Below are 19,950 nucleotides of genomic sequence, written 5' to 3' on the forward strand. Positions count from 1 at the left end.
CCACAAGGCCCATTACACAAGCCAACTTAATAAACAAACTAACTTAACAAATTAGGGTTTAAACACTAAAACCTAATTTAACATGCTAACAACCCTAGCATCTTCGACACAAGCATGTGAACAACCTTCGACTTCATGCTTAACCCTGTCGAACCAAGAAGCTACCCTTCGGCCATACTAGAGTTCGATCCAATATCTCACAAGGTAGTTTTACCAAACAGAACCTTATATTAATTATGATACACTTTAGATATTTGGACAAATTACAATTGATCGACACACAAGTAATAAAATCTAAAAACTAGTAATATTAACTATATGTAACCGGTAAAACCTGTTATATAATTGTTTGAACAATTAAATCATAAAGTAGTGATAATCGATTATGCATATGTGTAATGGATTACACCATCGATGTCAATAAAAAATACTACACCCTCGCAGTTACCAATATCATCACGTGAATTTTCACAATAAAAATCATGATAATCGACTTCACAAATATTTAATATAAATAAACGCTTAGTTCAAAGACAGAATTCTACACTTTCATCCTTTGACGTGTAAGTTTAATGTTAAAAAATATAACATCACAATAAAAAAATATTATACTAAAATATATATTATATAAAATAAAAGGCGGTGGATATTATAGAACAAAAGCAAAGTCCTATTCGAATTGAAACTGAACTGAACTAAATAAATACTCAAATAGCCAAGACACATAGCGAAAGACAGAAACAGAAATAAAAAGGAAAAAAGAGTCACGAGAGCAGCAAGAAAAAAAGGTGAATCACAGGAATGGAGAGGAAAAGTGGAAAGGCAGTAGATGTTCTAGATGGTTCTAATATTATGGAGTTAGTTGGAAACAAAGATGTTTTCAGCAACTTCGTGAACCATAAGTTTCAAGAGTTGGATAGAGATAGAGATGGTAAACTTTCTGTGAATGAACTGAAACCTGCTGTTTCTGATATCGGTGCTGCTCTTGGTTTGCCTCCTAAAGGGAATAATCCTGATTCTGATCACATCTATTCTGAGGTAATTAACTAACTAACTAACTACCTTCTTTCTTTTAATTTCATGTTAATTAATTATATGATTAAGAATTTATATGATTATCTTATCTTCATAGTTATTATTATTGCTTAGAGAAACAGTTATTAAGAATCTATTATTATTATTGTTAAACCGACTTATTAAGAAGATAAGGCTATGAATTATTTTTTGTTAACTTTTCTAGGTTTAATTAGGTTAGCACTATTCCAAATTAAAATAGTGTAATGAGTGTTGTGATCGATGTCATTACATTCATCATATGATTTGGTGTGGTTCTAATGTTTGTTTTTGTTGTTGTTATTTATTTATTAGAGAGGGTAGGTTTCTTTGTGGTTTAGATTTGTTTTGGTATGGAAAAGACCTATAGAAGTGTTTTTGAGTCTTTGGCGGTTTTCTAAAAGGCTACGTGTCGACAGAGAAGTTACCCTACAAATGATAGTAAACTCTTGCTTTAATTGTTGTTTTTATAGGTGTGTGTGACAATTTTATTTTATATATACATATACACTTGGAATAAAATATAAGAAACAAAATTTAAATTCTTTTTTTTAATTTTTACAAATTTAGTTATATAGTAATAAAAAAAAATTTAGTTATCTCGAAGAATTTGTGAAAATAGGAAGAAAACACGATATGACTAATATCATAGGTTTTTTTTATAAGTTTTTCTAAACAAATAGTTTCAAAAAACTTAATTTATTATGTAATCTTAAATAAGTCAATGCCAACCAACATTTAGTATATTGGTATTTTAGAATGTTAGTATATTTAAACATTAATTGAGTTACTTATTACACTTGTTCAAATGAAATAGATTTTTAAATAGATTATTAATCAAATCAGACCTTCAAAAAAGTCAAAATCAAACATAAAAATAAGTCTATGACAATCTTAGATTTTGACTTGTGTAGCATATCAGACTTAAGCTTGGAAAAATTAAGTTTGATCTAGCCTATTCTCACCCCCTGCGTGCGTGCGTGCAAGAGGCTAGGCCAAGATCTAAATTTATTATGGTTAAATTGTATTATTATCACCCTTAAAATGTGGTTAAATCAAATATCTAATTATTTTTTCATTAAAATGTGGCTACACATAATCTTCAAAATTTTAAATCAGCTTTGCATATAACAATCTTTGGACAACTTTAAACATAAAAATTGGTAAGTTATAGGACATATCATCAATTCAATTATAATCGTAAAAATATAAAAAGAAAATTAAAACTATTTCATAAGAAAAATTATTTTATAAATGAAGTTAAGTATGTATATGAAAATTGTTATTAAGATTTGTTAAATTTACTTTTTTTTCAAATTTGAAACATCCCATTGGTTCTAGAAATATAAGCATCATGATACATGATCTTATATGGTAATTATTTTTTAAGTTATCCTCATGTCTTATAATATATTGAGTAAGTAAGGCTATAATCTTCATAATTTTTTTTAAAATAATTATTATTTTTTAACTTAATTTTTAAACTAAACATCTTTCTCAAGTATATATCAAACTATCTATGTTTGAAAAAAATCGCAATAAAGAATATGCACCAGATCAATTGACGTCTATGTATGAGTGTTATATGTATGTCTCAATTTTATTGGAATTTATATGCTCTTGCTATATGCATGCGCCAATTGGACTGACGCCAATATAAATTCATTTTTATTTTATTCGCAATATTTATGCGTTAATAAGTCTGGCCCCTAAATATAATTTTGAGATCATGTGTCAATTGGTCTAACACATGTTCTATGTTGAAATTTTTTTATTTGAAACATGGAAAATTTAGTACTCCTTAGTTGGGAAAGATAGTTAATTTGGAATTTAAGTTGAAAAATATGATTATTTAAAAAAAAAATTCAAATAAAATTAACTATAGTTGGGAAAGATAGTTAATTTGGAATTTAAGTTGAAAAATATAATTATTTTTTTAAAAAAAATCATAATCTTCACCTCCTTAAGAAACATTTCGTATGTAGTTGGAAAATAAAAGATAGTTATTTTGGAATTTAAGTTGAAAAATATGATTATTTTAAAAAAAATTCATAATCTTCACATCCTTAAGAAACATTTATTTATTTTTTAAAAAAAATGGTAGTTTTGGAATGAATTTTAGACTATACCATTAACTTTTTAAATTTTATTTTATTGCGGATGAAATATCTTTGTGACTTCAATACTCAAACTCACATTATTTTTTTGGAGAAAAAATATATTAGCAACTCTATGGTTTTTTTATGATAATTATTTTTTAAAAATAATTACATATTAAAAAGGACATATTATTAAATAATTGAATGCGGTATAGATATCTAAAAAAACTTGTGGCCCTATATCATTTGCATATAGGACTTAATTTATGAGTCGGTGGTGTGACACTAAGCTTTTTAGTGGCAAAGTTGTAGTTGATTTCGCTGCTACTTAACTTTTTGTTGCCATTTTCTTATCTCCATATATAAAAGAAGAATCTTGCGGAAATTACTCAGCTGGTATTTTGACTTTGATCAGTCTCTAATATAAAAATGATGATTGATTAGTTTTGTTTAATCTACTAGATTAAAATCTAATTATGATTAAGTACTCAGTACTTAGACAATGCTACGGTAGTAGAAAATTTTGGGTTAGACTTTTGTGAGTTCATAAAGTCAACATGCTTTTATCCTTCAATCATATATTATATGGCTCTGGTTAAACATTTGTTAAATATAATCTCTCACACATCAATCAATCAATGTCAATATATATGTGAAAGCACACATTTAGTCAAACAAATTGAAAAACATACATATACATGAGTTCAATTAATCAGTGAATTTGGACCGGTATAATAGACTAGATACATTGTTTATGAGAGAAAATTTACTTTTTAGGTTAATTAAATAATCAGTGTATTTGAATTGTATAATAGACTAGATACATTGTTTATTCAATTAAACTAAAAATGTCAACTTTCTCTTATAAATAGAACGAGAGAGTATAATATATATTTTTTTAATAATTGTTTTGTTTATATCTTTTATTGCTGATAAGTATTTGTCTTTGATTAACCAATATATTGAACCAATAAGAAAACTAAGAAATGACAAAAAAATTTACAATTGACTTAATCATTCCTCAGGTTTTGAATGAATTCACACATGGAAAGCATGAAAAAGTGAGCAAGACTGAGTTCAAAGAGGTTCTTTCAGACATTTTGTTGGGCATGGCTGCTGGACTCAAACGAGACCCGATTGTGATACTTCGCATTGATGGCGAAGATCTTCTCGAGTTTCTTAATGGCTCCGTTTATGAACCTGAAATCGTATCCATTTTCTCTCAAATTGAATCACCTCATGCATCTCTTCATGATCTTATAATTCAAGCTCTTAGCAAACTCAATGTTGATCAAGGGATTCCTCCTACTTCTGATCCTTGGGTAGCCAATTCTACCTATAAAAATCATATAACAAATTTTGTTATGAAAGTTATAAGTTATTGCTATAGTTTTTGGAACATTGTGGCTTATGATTCTTTGTGTAGGTTATTAACAACATTGTGGAACCAGCACTAGCACTGCTTTCTAAACATGGAACTTATTTGAATAAGCCAGTTTCTCAAGAGATATTTATGGAGGAATTTAAGAAAGTGGCTTTGCTCGTAGCTAATCGTCTTCGGGAGCAACCGGTCATAGTTGCTCATAGTGAAAGCAAATTTGATGGAAGTGGTATTAAGAGACTATTATCAAATAAGTTTGAATTTGACAAGGTTTGGATGTTAATTAACTCCTTGAAAAAAATTTATTGTTCTTAGCTTATTGATTGTTATATAATTAACTAATGATGGAATGCAGATTTTGAGCTCGGCTATGGAGACTCTCCCGAAAGATCGTAATGGAAAAATGTCAAAGGATTATCTCCGAGTGGCGCTGGACGTGGTGGCTCCGTCCGCTGCTTTACCTCCATTTGGTGCAGTTGAAGAGGTTTGTTGTCTCTTCTCTCACTTAATCATTTTTTTCTTTCTCTATTATGCTAACTAAGACCGAAACCGAATTTAACATTCATCATAGTCATTTTAAGTTTTCAGAGATCCTGTGTAAATTAGTGGCAGTTCAATCATGAAATAACAAATAGAAATTCTATTTAACCATAGTTTAACCGTGATAGATATTTCTTGAGGTCTTATTTAACTAAGATTTAATCGTGAGTCGTGACAAATTTTGAAACACGTGCACTGGCCTGCCTTACACGATCTCAATGACGGCTCTGACATTTATATTTGATTTTACAGATGGATAAGGTTATCGGTGAAGTGTTTAAGATGGTGAGTGCTGATGACGCGAAGTTGGTGAAAGAAGATGAGTTCAAGAAAATATTAACTGAAATATTGGGGAGTCTCATGTTGCAATTGGAAGGAAATCCTATATCAGTTTCTTCAAATTCTGTAGTGCATGAGCCTCTGGGTTCATCTTCAACTCTTCTGCAGCCATCCCCTACTACTGAAACAACGATTGCATAGAAGCATCTGCATATGTCTCTTTCTATGTATGTATGTATATGATGGATGATATTAAGAACCTATAACTATAATAAAATATTTATTTTGGGTAAATTATTACTAGCATAATTTTCTTTTTCTCCAGTCACATACACTTATATAACTTCTTCAACCATCTCAACAAATTAGGCGCCTAACCTCATGAGAGGTCAATCTAGACTTATTGTGATAATAGATTATTGCAAGTTATCTAAAATATAATTCATCTCCATCAAATATTTAGTCGTTAATATCAATTTTGATATTTTTTTAAATTGAACATAAGATAGTGTTTAAGAGGGTGAATATTTCTCATGCCAATTGCAATTTCTATGAGTTCGACAAAAATTCATTATTTTACTTATGTTAAATTTCAATTGGTAGGTAATTTTCCGCTTGTGGTTTAGGCTCCTTTTTTTTATCTCGTTTCGTGACCCTTTGGTTTATATATATATATATATATATATATATATATATATATATATATATATATATATATATATATATATATATATATATATATATATATATATATATATATACACACACATTCCAATTAATCAACCTTATCCATAGAATCAAACAGATCTTGTACATTTCTGTCCAGCACTTGAGACACAATGCGATCAAACAATATAAAAGTTGTTGATTCGGTCTTATCTATGACTTGTATTATTGTATATGAACCTTAAACCTGTATATTCAAAGAAACACAATATTTTTCATTAACAACATGTATTATATTAATTCAAAGTAATTTATTATAAAACATTATTTTACTTACCTAGGAACTGCAGTTTTTGGCATCTTGCATTTGTCACAATATAACTTTCCTTCAATAATATTAATTTTTTAGGCACATTTGGAGCATGCTTGATAGAACCATCCTGCATCGTATCAAGCTCACATGTTCTTACTGTTGAGAGTAATGCAAGTGTGAGTTGGATAATAGTTCCACATTGGAAATGCATGTGGTGACTTGAGCATATATAAGAGGGAGCATTTTAACTTTGAACACACATTTGTGAGAGACACACCACATCTCCACCTAAAACCTTAAGGTGATAGGTTTGTGGGTTCTCTCACTTATAAAGTAATCATTCTTTCTTTTTTTTAACCAATGTGGGGCTTTTTCCTCTAACAAGTGGTATCATGAGCCTTTGGTTTCGAGATAGGGACCGGCTCATTTGTATCGAAACACTTCCCGCAGGTGGTGGGTAGAAGGTGTTCCGTTGAGTGTCAACGGTGGTACAAGTGTATGTGGGAGAGAGAGCTTCCACATGAAGGGGAGCATTGTGTAAGCCTCACACTTGAAGGGGAGTGTTGAGAATCAAGTGTGAGGAAGAAGCCCCTCATTAGTTAAAAAAGGAAAGAATGAACACTTTATAAGTGAGAGAACCCACACACCTATCACCTTAAGGTTTTAGGTGGAGATGTGGCGTGTCTTTCACAAATGTGTGTTCAAAGTTAAAATGCTCCCTCGTTGACCTCCTCGAGTTGCCTCCAACACTTACTAAGACAGAGCCAAAACATTTCTGTCACATTTAAATTAAAAAAAATTACCATTAATTACCGTCAGAGTTATCATAAAATATGAATAGTTTTTTAAAAATAAAAAACAATTACTTATGTAGATTCAATCAAATCTTCAATAGTATTTTTTTTGGTTTGGAGTAAATCATCTGCCAATGGAATTATGGTTGACCCGGTCATTTGACTAACTCCTTGAGTCAAATTCGCATTTTCCCCAGTCAACCTGTTGAATTAAATTGTCAAATATCTACTTATAAAGCAAAGAATAATAAATGATAGGTAAATTGTAAAACAAATTTACCTCAATTTATAGTCGTTAATAGCAGGTATATCAACATTCAACAACATTTTTGTTTCAAAAAATGAGTTACACACACCCATTGTGCCTATGTTAAAATAACAATATCAGCTATTATATTATTTATTTATATATAAAGTTGAAATATAATAAATAGTAAATTCATATTTATAGCCGAACCATAATATTTCTTCAACTTGTAGATTTGAAATATGATGATGACACTATGTGAAGAGTCATGTTTTTCCAAAAATTGTTCCATCATTTCAGCAAATTCGCTCCAGAAAGTACAGTGAATTCTATTGTTACTACATTATATATGAATATAATGAATGAAATTATATTATTTTACATGCTTATAATACATGATAATAAAAAAAATTAGTTATTCTCCATATAAAAAACTCACTCCAAATCTTCAAGTGAATATCCATAACTTTTTTGCCATTTTTTTCTATTTCTTTGATACTATTTTTCTTATCGACATGACCAATAATATCTAATAAACAAATTTTAAAAAAAATTAATATAAGTTATATTTTAAAGATATGAATATATTATATCACACAAATCATAATAAATCTCACCAAGTAACTTATCCTCTTTTGTTGAAGACAGAATATTAAGAAATGACATAAATTCAAAATGATGAATATGTATCTCCGGAGCATTCACTTTGAATAAGTTTGTGGATCCCATAAAATTGAGCTTGTCCTTATGGTTTGTTGTTGTGAATGAAACATCATTCAGAGCAACCAAAATTTTTTCAAAAACATACGTAGAACCTTCTAAAAAAATTTCCTTAAAATGTGGAATGAGATTTTTTTGAATTGTTGCATGAATTTTTCCACACTATTCATAAATAAAAGGAAAAATAAACATGTTATTGTGTGTATATATATATATATATATATATATATATATATATATATATATATATTTATATAATTAAAGAAATTTTTAGATCATATAGAGTAATTCAAATAATACCTTTTCATCCAATAAAAGCGTATGGAGACTTTCATTCTCTGTTGGATTTATGCGATCAGGTATAATCCAAAGATGTATTACTTTAACCTTCAAATTAATTTCAATTTTGTCACCACAAATTTCTGATACAGGAGTTAACATGGAAGGGATATCTACAAACAAAAAATATAAATTTAATCAGGTAAAAAATTACAAAATATAATAAAGTGACAATATATGTTTAATACTAACTATTGGTAGTCATTTTGGTTAATTCAGAGAGATACGTATGTGATAAGATGATGAAAATAAGATATATATATATATATATATATATATATATATATATATATATATATATCAAAATATTTGAGAGTTACAAAATATTATTAAATACTAAAATATTATTATTATCATTAGATGAATAATTTTCGATTACAGTTAGAACATTAATTGAAATATATTTGAGAGTTACAAAATATTAAATAATAAAGTATTATTATTATCATTAGATATTTTTATATTTTTAATTGAGAGATGAGAGAGTATATGCGACTAAAAATTTTGCAAATTAAGAATCTTGATTAATTGATATTGTTGTGTTACGAGTGTGTCCTCTCAATCTTTAGTAAAAGGATTAAAATATATTTTATTTATATAGTAACTTTATTTTATTTAGTTTTAATATAAAATATTTATATTTTTTTAATTGTTTTATTTTGAAATTATTGTTTTCTTATTTGTCTTTATTGTTTTTATATTGAATTTTATTTTATTTTATTTAAAGTATTGTCAACCAAATATGTAAATTTTCAATACTCAAAACAAAAGATAAATTGTTGAAATTTTAATTGAATAACAAAAAAAAGTTAATTTAACAATAAAACTGAGTGTCATTGAATAAACAATTTAAAAGTGCAACATTTAGCATAGAAAAAAATGAAAAATAAGAATTTATTAGTAAAAAAAAATCAAAAATATAAAATTATAAACAAAGTTAAAATTGTAAATAATTATGAAATTTTTTAATACTAATTTATCAATTAAAAAATTAGTGATTTATTAATTAATTTGTTTAATAAAAAGTACATTTTATTCTTAATAATTTAAATTATTTTATTATAAAATTGGCCTTACCTCCATATATGTTGGGCTGGTCCTCTCAAACCGCATTTTGTTACAACCTTCAAATTTCAAATAACTTATATCTAACTCAAACTCAAACCTATTATGCCTTAACCTTACGATTACGAATGATTTTCTCTTCCTCACACTTAAGGTTTCATTTTAAGTCTTCTCAAATCTCTCCTAACGGTATTGCACCTTCTTCTCATCTTTTTTTCCAATTACATGTCACATATTCTTTTCTAGTCTTTCATCTCTAAAATTCTTTCTTTTAATCTTATTATTTTTATTCTACTGTTCTCTCTTCCAATTACGTTTTTAATGTTCCTCTTCTTATCTAATCGCATCTCTCCAGCTCTTTCTTTTTCATCTTCTCTAATATTTCATCTCTTTTTTTTCTATTTCATTATTGTTTCGACCTCGGAGTCGAAACCAGAAAGGGGCCACGGATGTCTTGCACGGTGTCGAGGAAGAAGAGGGGAGGGTGTACTTGCAAGGTACTCCGACGATCAAGTCAGTACGATCACAGATATGAATAAGTGTTTAGGGTTATGAAAAATGTGTTATCTAACCCTCTCAAGGGAGAGAGTTTATATAATGTCCCCAGCGCATGGCCAACAGTCCAAGTGTTTGGGCTAAACCGTGAGTTTAGGCCCAAAACTCGTAATTGTCAGAATTATAGGAGTAAACCTAAGAATTCTGGGGGACTGCTCGACACTAGCCGTTAGGCGAGCAGAAGGGCGATTCGGGTCGACACGAGGTGAGATCTTGGGAGCCAAATGAACACCTAGGGACGCGGGAGCTAGCCTGGTTGGCTAGGTGGCGTCGCGCTCGGTGTCGGGCGTGGGGAGAATGTCTTCTCCGCCCGTGAGTGATTGGGCCTAGGTCATTGGGCCATCTCAAAGGTGTTCGTGAATTGGGCCGCTTCTTAGTGTTGGGCAGGTCCTGAACAATTATAATGTTTTTATAGTATTTTATGTTACTATTTTATGTTTTTTACTCCACTTTTATCTAATATTATTTTTGTACGTTAAATGAAAAGTTGTTATTCAAATTTGATGAATTTTATTGTTATTTGATAACGCATAAATGACTAAATACAAAATTATTTTGTCATCAATATGTGTATGTATGACTCAATAAACATTTGTCAAAAATAAGAGTATGACACCGGTGTCAAATGATTCCTTCCCATATATATATATATATATATATATATATATATATATATATATATATATATATATATATATATATATATATATATATACTCCAAGAGTAATATATCAACAATTACTCCCCATCTTGATCATTAATTCTTCTAAATCTAATGGTTAAAATTAATGAGTATTGATTTTCTCTCTCCATATTTAATTACTCATTAATTTTAACCATTAGATTGAAGAAAATTAATGGTTAAGATGTGGAGTAAGTGTTGATAATTTACTCTTGGAGTAAATATAACTCTCCTATATATATATATATATATATATATATATATATATATATATATATATATATATATATATATATATATATATATATATATATATATATATATATATAGGGTTAATAGTCATTCACCCCTGCCATATAGGCGAGTTTTGATTTTCCCCCCTTTAAAAAAACAGTTTTGGATTACCCCCTATATTTTTCGGGCACCCCCCCTAAGCGTGTAAAAACCAGGGGGTAAATCAAAAAAATATATTTTACAGGGGGTAATTTTTCCTCTTAGGGGAAAAGACTTAGAATTTTAAAAATTTTAAAATTATAGGGGGATAATCCAAAACTTTTTTTTAAAGGGGGAAAATCAAAACTCGCCTATATGGCAGGGGGTGAATGACTATTAACCTATCTATCTCTCTATCTATCTATCTATATATATATATATATATATATATATATATATATATAGGGGACGACTCAAGTGAGAACACTTGGTTATTATGAGAAATGAGAACAATGAATCACAACCATTAGATTTAGATTTGTTGATTTTAATGGACAAGATTTGTTTCTCTTTCTATGATTCTTATTATACTAGGCTGATAGTGCCACAAAAGTTGTTTATAGAAGTACTAAAATTTAAAATTTATAAGATAAAATTAATAACTAACTACATATAAGTGTTATTTTTAAAACTAACTAAAATAGTCGACTGCAAATTAAAATCTTCAAGAGGCACTCCAAATTCTGAATTCCTTCGATGTCAAAATTATTTTTAAAGAAATTATTCATTGAGCATAGCATTCCTGCATATAAATCAAGATATAGAAAAACATGAGATTAAATATTTATTATATGTGAGTGATTAAGTATAAAAAAGAATGCTTACCGGATTATAGATTGGGTATTTTAGGACAATTACGGCTGTCATGATATGTATATTGACCACATGCTTTACAAAGTTTCGCTCTTTTTTGTTGTTGTTCAATAGCCTTCTCTTTTCCTCCTTTAAATCGTTTACCACTTCCTTTCGTCTTTGAAATTTGCGGTGGACGAATTTCTACTTCTTTAGAAATATTACATCCAATGAAGGACTCAACTTCTTTATCTTTGGTTTGGGTAGAACTACCTTCAAATTCAATTAGTTGTTTTTTCATGCTAATAGCTCCACTTATTACAACGCTTAATTTTTCCTTACTTTGTCCGGCCATATGCATACAAGTGAAAAAGTAATCCCATGCAGTTGATATAAGTTGACTTACACTTTTTGGTTTAGAACACCCTTCCAACACCTTGTCATCAACACCAAAAATAGACTTACTAGTTGCCAACTTGGTCCACCTATTAATGATGTATTTAGTTGGTATTTCATTTATACCTTTAACCTTTAGAACACAAAGTATATGTCTACATAGTATGCCTTGAGATTGAAACATTTTGCATGAACAATTTGCATCATTATCACAAATAGTATAAATAACCTCACGAAATTTACGATTGTCTCCACTATTATCAACTATAAGTAGTATTTCCACCCCATCTTTCACATCTTTACTTTCAACTCCACAATCTACACATGCGATCCATAACTCCTTTTGAAATATGTAAAAATTTTCACGAGTATAGATATCTCTCCGTGCTTCTCTAAAGCACGATCCAACTTTAGTATTGGTTGAGAATGTAAGGAATCATTATCAGCAAGTATCTCTTTATGCCTTTGAGCTTCTATGGCAGACTCAAACCTCATCCAAAATTCAACCAAACCAATCTTAGAATTCAAAAAGGTGCAATAAAAAGAATTTCACTCTCGGATATAGATGTTGTTCTCAATATTCCACCCAAAAAAAATATCTTTAAAATACGCTGGGATCCACATACTTCTAATATCATACAAATGTGAGAGCCAGTCATTCTTTTCCAAGTTAAACCTAATCATGACAGAATTCCACGATGTTTCAAATTCATGTGGCGTCTCTGAACTCCAAACACAAGACTTGAAACTATTATTGAACTCATCATTGGCATTTATAGTAACACCAACCTTTTCAGATACTTTTTTCATAATGTGCCACATGCAAAATCTATGAGAAGAAGAATCAAAAGTCTTTTCTATTGCAAGTTTCATGGCGGGATCTTGATCTGTTATTATAAGATCAGGTTTATGTCCTCCCATCGCTTCCAAAAACTTTTCAAACAACCAAATGAATGAATCACCTTTTCTCATTTGCTAGAAAGGCAGCTCCAAAAGAAACACATTGTCTATGGTGGTTCAATCCGGTAAATGGTGCAAAAATCATAGAATATTTGTTTGTTTCATATGTAGTGTCAAAAGAAATCACATCTCCAAACAAAGAGTAATTTTTTCTGCAAATACCATCTGCCCAAAATATATGTTTTAATCGACCTTCAATATCTACCTCATATGCATAATAAAATGAAGGATTTGCTTCTTGTTTCCTCTTAAAATTATCAACAAACACACACGCGTCAGAATCTTTAGTCAATGTCTTTAAATCTCTCAAGCAATTTTGAAGATCCTTTTGTGTGCACCCAACATTTTCGTAACCTCCAAGTTGTTCTTTTAATAAGTGATATGTTTTTGATGGTCCAACATTTGCTCGACTATTAACATATAATATATTCCTATGAACAGGGTTCACTTTTCTTGCTGATCTAAGAAATTGTCTCTTCCTTGGCGTGGAAAGTTCATGTGTATGACTTTCATGGAATCGAGCAAGCTCATATTTTCCTTGCTCTGATAGTTTGAAAGCAGCTTTAGCATTACATCCTTCTCTTGTAAGACTCCTTCTTCGAACTTTAATGGTGGACTCATTTTCTTTTTCAATTTTCTCTCTTATTGGTTTGTAACCTTCTTTTGAGCAGACAAAATACTTCCAACGCTTCATTCCTTCTTTGTTTTTACTTTCAGATGAGCAACGCACGCTAAATCCAACAGTATGTGCATATCTTTTATAAAATTGTTTAGCATCATCTAATGTATTAAATAACTGTCCTATCTTAGGCTTGGATTCTTCTTCACAATTTGGCACCCATTCATTTATCTTTTAAAAAGTAAAATAAATTATAAAAAAACTTTGAACAAAATCATGTTTAAATTATAAAAAAAAACACCCAGAATTTATAATTAATTTAAATGCTCATTTACCTGAGAAATGAGATTATCTTCTAAGTTACCAAGTCCATATTCACCGTCATGATTATCACTCATGCTTGAAAAAATAGAAAAAAATATATAAGTATGAATATTAACATACAATATTTTAAATACCATCTCGTTAAGTGTAGAAATATTACCGAAATTATAGATGATGCAAGAACAATTTATATCAAATATGCAGTGATCAATTTAAATTATTTTCATTACAAACCAACAAAAGTTTTCAATATAGAGACATGTGTAATTTATTATAATAACGATCAAATAATATTAATAACTATAAAACAATATATCACTGTTTCTATATGATGATATTACTAAACTTTTCTTACCTGAAACTATTGTTGGAGATAGTAACAAAATTAAGAGATGATGGATAGTAGGTACCTTATGCAACTTCTATGAAAAATATCGAAAACAGTAAATAAGAATAGGGTTGGCGCTACCTGGCGGCAAGGGTTTTATATTGGTAGCAATTCTAGTAATAATAATAAGGCAAGGGTATTATATTCGTTGTAATTATAATAATAAGAATAAAAAAAATGGTCTGATTTGTTAACATTAAATAGAAAGATCTCACGTGCCATTTTTAATTAAAATGAAATCTGATCCGCTAATATAAATTAAATAGATCTAACGGTTCTAATTACTTGTTCTCGTTTCTCATAATAGCAAAGCGTTCTCGCTTGAGTCGCCCCCTATATATATATATATATATATATATATATATATATATATATATATATATATATATATATATATATATATATATATATATATATATATATATATATATATATATATATATATATATATATATATAAAGAAAAGAAAAGAAAAGATATAAAGGGGGGGAACAAGTTAGCCCCAAGATTACGAGAACCTAAAGAAAGGTATGTCTAACCTATTCTTTACAAAATCATTCCTAATTTCCAACGGGATGGAATCAAAAGTAACGGTAGAACCGATGCCGAGCGCGAAATTCGCCAAAAAATCGGCACAAGTATTACCTTCTCTATAGATGTGAGTGAAAGTTAGATGAGAGAAATTAGTGTGAAGAACGCAATAGCGCCAACGAAACCTATAAACAAAGGGAACAAGATTATGGTTGGAGAAAGCTTTGACCACCAAGCTAGAGTCGGTTTCAACCCAAAGCTTATTCCAACCGTTAAGAATGGCAATCTCCATGGCTCGGATGACCGCGCCGAATTCAGCATGCAGAGAAGAGTTGAAACGAATAGGCTCAGCAAAAGCAAGGGTGAAATCTCCGCTGTGATTACGAAAAATACCTCCACAACCCGCCTTGGAAATGTCGGGAATAAAGAAACCGTCGCAGTTGCATTTGAGCCAACCCAAAGACGGAGGACTCCAAAGAACCTCTTTAATAGTGGGAGATTTAGGAGGAATAATGTTGACTTTGAAATCTTTTATGAAGGAGAAATCCTGCATGCTAATAAAAGATCCTTTGCTGGATGAGTTGCCGGATTTTTGGACTTGCTGCAAAATCCAATCAGTAGCAGATTTGAGAGACGGTTTGCGGTTATTGTGCTTAGCAGAATTCCGGATTTCCCAAAGAGAGAACAAGGAATTAACAACAGCAGCACCATGAATCAACGCCACCTGCGGGGTATTAAGACAAAGGTTGTTGTCCAACCAATCTGTGACAGTGGAAGGAAAAGAGTTAGAATGTAATTTCATCCTAAGCCAAGACCAAAGTCTTTTGGTGAACTTGCAATAAAACAGCAGGTGCTGGAAAGTATCGGAATCAGCAAGACAGATCGGACAACGGGAAGCCAACGGAATTCCCTTCTTCATGATGAAGTCATTCGTGGGAAGCTTGTGATGAAACATACGCCAAACCGTGAGAGACCGGCTAGGCGGGATATTCAAGTGCCAGATCACTTTACTCCAAGATCACTTTACGTACCCTATTATTTAAGCGAGTTGTAATTTTTTTTTCTCTGTAATTCTTTTATATTTTGATTTTTTTTTATTTTTCATCCTCACGACATATTAAATGAGGTGGTAGAGAAAAAAATCAATCTAATGACTAAGACATTATTAACTTTTTTTCTTATGATGGCCATAGAGTATAAAAATTAAGACAAAATATATTATGCTATAAGAGTGAAATTATAAATAAAAAATTATAGAAGAAAAATTAAAACATGCTCAAATAACTAAGATAAAAAGTATCTTTAACATTAAAATTAATTACAATTGAAGATTAATATACTCTAGGAAACAAGAATACACATATTATCGACACTTATTTATAATAGGCCTCGGCACAATGGGCAAGTGGAAGTTGATGAATGGTGTATGCATTGTTGGATCCATGAAGCAATACACTTCTTATGAAAAACGTGAGAGCATTTTGTTCGAACAAATTCTGTCGTATTGCAAAACTCTTCCAAACAAATAGAACATTGTCCAGTCGAATCAGAAGAAAAAAGATAATAATTTTCTAATTTCTCCATCAAATCAACAATTTGTTGGACTTGACCATAATCATCTTCATTTCTAAAATCTTCTTCCTCAACTTCAATTGGTGTTACGGAAAAAAGGTGGACGCGCATCTCTAATATGACATGTTCTTCACCATTGTGTGCAACCATTTGTCTAGCACATTGTTCCAAATTGAGTAGAATCGCATCTAATATATTAATTGGCACGAAAGAAAATTTGTCATACATGAAAATCTTACGATCTCCTTCCATACAATTACACAAGATTTCAATAGGAATTGACACAAATTCTCTGATTGTGGATGTTAAGTCGGTCGTGGCATCAATTTGAGAAGGTAAATACGCGTGGTTGAACTCAAAATCAACAAAAAAATATTTCCTAAAATCATGAATGTTACGTGAAGAGTCGATTGGCTCGCGAGTTGAGCACACATGTAAGTCGAAGAAGGTTTCCATGGATGGAGGTTTCCACTTAGAAGAAAATAGAATATAAACTACAAATTTCTATTATTAAAATAAACTGATTTTTGGTTTAAGTCTCGGATCAATTTGTCTGATATAAATTGTTTCTAAACATAAAGCTAGAGCTAGAGCTTTTATAGCTATAACATCGATCAGATTTCACTATCCAATCATTGCTCTTATTTAGATTTATTGTTAAGAAAATCTTGTTTTGATTTACTTGGTATACATCGTTCCTATATATGGCAAAAGTTAGATTTTCATTATTTAAATTTTTATCTTGTTTTGATGCTAGTCAAATAAATCTTTTTCTATTTAATTAAGCATTAATTATTAGATCTATACCTAAGGAGATTGGATAAGGGACAAACTAATAATTTAGACAAAATTTTGTTTTTTAAGTTTAAATCTTTATTAAAGATTCTTTTTGTTTGCGAAAGATCCTCCCAAACAATTTTATGAAAGGCAAAATACCCTTTTTCGTCCCTTAACTTTACCTCGGGGTCCATTTTAGTCCTTTAATTTTTAAAATGTTCAGATAGATCCCTTATCTATTAAAAAAGTTGCACGTTAGTCCTTTCCGTCAATTTGTTGGAAACAAACGTTAAACAGTGTACGCATGGCATCTGACGGGGCAATGTTTTGCACGCGTGGCAGGTCCAAAAATTTCTAAAAATTATTCTTCCAAAATTTTGCACTCACCAAGGATTGAACTCAAGACACATTAGTAATACTACAAATGGGTGTACCATTGGGCTATGATAAGTTACTTGATATCTTTTCCTTCTAAAGCTAATTATTAATTACTCCATTAGTTAATTTCTTTTGCTTCTACAACTACTTATTAAACACATTAATAATAATAATAATAATAATAATAATAATTGTGAGATTTTGGATCGAACTCTAGTATGGCCGAAGGGTAGCTTCTTGGTTCGACAGGGTTAAGCATGAAGTCGAAGGTTGTTCACATGCTTGTGTCGAAGATGCTAGGGTTGTTAGCATGTTAAATTAGGTTTTAGTGTTTAAACCCTAATTTGTTAAGTTAGCTTGTTTATTAAGTTGACTTGTGTAATGGGCCTTGTGGAAAAAGCCCATTAGTTAGTATGTTAGGTTTTATTATAAATAGCATACTAGTCTCTCATCATTGCTAAGCTGCAAATCCTAATTTAGGGTGAGAGAGGTTATTTGTTATTCTTGTAAACTTGTAATCTTGTTTTAAGAGAAAGTAAAAGAATAACGGTTATAACCAATTATTGTGTTCTTCTTCTCCCCTATAATTCCCTATTATACTTTGTTATTGGTATCGTTTTTCACAACAAATTGGTGCGGTGAGCGTGGAGAAGATGCCGTCAACAAAGTATGAGATTGAAAAATTCACCGGAGTGAATGATTTCGGTCTGTGGCGCTTGAAGATGAAAGCCCTACTGGTTCAGCAGGGTTGTTTGGAAGCGTTGAAGGGAGAGGCAGCCATGAATGCTGCATTAACGGCAGCGGAGAAGACAACTATGATCGAGAAAGCACACAGCGCAATTTTGTTGAGCCTTGGTGATAAGGTTCTCCGACAGGTATCAAAGGAGACGACGGCATCAGGGTTATGGGTGAAACTTGAAAGTTTGTATATGACCAAATCGCTGGTAAATCGACTCTACCTGAAGCAAGCTTTGTATTCATTCAAGATGATTGAAGACAAAGTATTGGCTGAGCAGTTGGATATGTTCAACAAGCTGATTCTTGATCTTGAAAATATTGATGTGAAGATCGATGATGAAGATCAAGCGCTGTTACTATTGTGTTCTTTGCCTAGATCACATGCTCACTTCAAAGAAACTCTCTTGTATGGAAGGGAGTCTCTGACGTTTGAAGAAGTTCAATCAGCCTTGTACTCTAAGGACTTGAATGAACGAAAGGAGCATAAACCTTCGACTGTTGGCGAAGGTTTGGCCGTTAAAGGAAAACTCTTACGAAAGGATGGTAAGTTCGACAAGAAGAAAGGCAAAAGCCAGTCGAAGTCTTACAGTGGCGAAGCATCTGGCATTCGATGCTACCATTGTAAAAAGGAGGGTCACACAAGAAAGGTGTGCCCTGAACGCCTGAAATATCATGGAGGTAAGGATAATGGCAACGCTGCCATTGTTCAAGATGATTTCGAATCATCTGATGTTCTTGTGGTTTCAAGCAGTGACTCTAAGAGAGAGTGGATTATGGATTCAGGTTGCACTTGGCACATGACTCCAAACAAAGACTTGTTCGAGGAATTATGTGATCAAGATGGTGGATCAGTATTGCTGGGAAACAACAAGGCTTGCAAGATTGCAGGTATTGGATCTGTTAGATTCAAGCTCCATGATGAGTCAATAAGGTTGTTGACTGAAGTCAGGTATGTTCCTGATTTGAAGAGAAATCTGCTTTCTCTTGGTGAATTCGACAAGAAAGGATATGTTTTCCAAGGAGAAAAAAGTATCCTAAGAGTCATGAAGGGTTCGAAGGAAGTCTTGAGAGGCGTGAAGAAACAAGGCTGGTATACCCTTGAGGCTGAAGTTGTAAGTGGTTCGACAAATGTTGTATCCACGAAACCTTTGTCGAAGACAGAAATCTGGCACATGAGATTGGGCCATGTCAGTGAAAGGGGTCTGGTCGAATTAGGGAAACAAAATCTGCTTGGTGGAGACAAAATCGAAAAGCTGAAGTTTTGTGAACCCTGTGTACTTGGAAAATCTTGCAGAGTGAAGTTCAACAAAGGCAAACAAAGAACACATGGATCCCTTGATTACATCCATGCTGATCTTTTGGGGCCTGCAAGGTGTCCATCACATTCAGGAGCAAGGTATTTTCTATCCATAGTAGATGATTATTCCAGAAAATTATGGGTATTCATCCAGAAGACTAAGGATGAAACT

At 31.0% G+C, this 19,950-nt stretch overlaps 2 protein-coding genes and 1 pseudogene across 2 annotated transcripts; 1 reads left to right on the forward strand and 2 right to left on the reverse strand.

Annotated features, from left to right (window-relative positions):
* The first annotated feature begins 711 nt into the window (after positions 1-711).
* LOC131602242 (uncharacterized) lies at positions 712-5,646 on the forward strand. Its single transcript, XM_058874308.1, has 5 exons — positions 712-1,038; positions 4,178-4,474; positions 4,579-4,803; positions 4,889-5,017; positions 5,326-5,646. Exons 1-5 carry the CDS (start codon positions 802-804, stop codon positions 5,551-5,553), a joined length of 1,116 nt encoding a protein of 371 aa, XP_058730291.1. The 5' UTR covers positions 712-801; the 3' UTR covers positions 5,554-5,646.
* Positions 5,647-7,197: 1,551 nt separating this feature from the next.
* Positions 7,198-8,636, reverse strand: LOC131605273 (uncharacterized). The gene is made up of 6 exons (XM_058877650.1): positions 8,624-8,636; positions 8,393-8,544; positions 7,990-8,254; positions 7,812-7,901; positions 7,406-7,490; positions 7,198-7,327 (listed from the first exon to the last, which is right to left on the reverse strand). The coding sequence occupies exons 1-6, from the start codon at positions 8,634-8,636 to the stop codon at positions 7,198-7,200; spliced, it is 735 nt and encodes a 244-aa protein (XP_058733633.1).
* A 3,199-nt stretch (positions 8,637-11,835) lies between these two features.
* On the reverse strand, positions 11,836-15,935 carry LOC131605275 (protein FAR1-RELATED SEQUENCE 5-like; annotated as a pseudogene).
* Positions 15,936-19,950: the final 4,015 nt, after the last annotated feature.

This window comes from Vicia villosa, linkage group LG5 (genome assembly GCF_029867415.1).
Source record: "Vicia villosa cultivar HV-30 ecotype Madison, WI linkage group LG5, Vvil1.0, whole genome shotgun sequence".
NCBI lineage: Eukaryota > Viridiplantae > Streptophyta > Magnoliopsida > Fabales > Fabaceae > Vicia > Vicia villosa.

Coding starts and splice junctions, on each gene's coding strand:
- LOC131602242 (XM_058874308.1), top strand. CDS start 802: ATGGAGAGGAAAAGTGGAAAGGCAGTAGATGTTCTAGATGGTTCTAAT. Junction 4,475..4,578: donor CTCCTACTTCTGATCCTTGG/GTAGCCAATTCT, acceptor TTCTTTGTGTAG/GTTATTAACAACATTGTGGA. Junction 5,018..5,325: donor CATTTGGTGCAGTTGAAGAG/GTTTGTTGTCTC, acceptor TTGATTTTACAG/ATGGATAAGGTTATCGGTGA.
- LOC131605273 (XM_058877650.1), bottom strand. Junction 8,255..8,392: donor CGCTTTTATTGGATGAAAAG/GTATTATTTGAA, acceptor ATTTATGAATAG/TGTGGAAAAATTCATGCAAC. Junction 7,328..7,405: donor ATTAACGACTATAAATTGAG/GTAAATTTGTTT, acceptor TTAATTCAACAG/GTTGACTGGGGAAAATGCGA.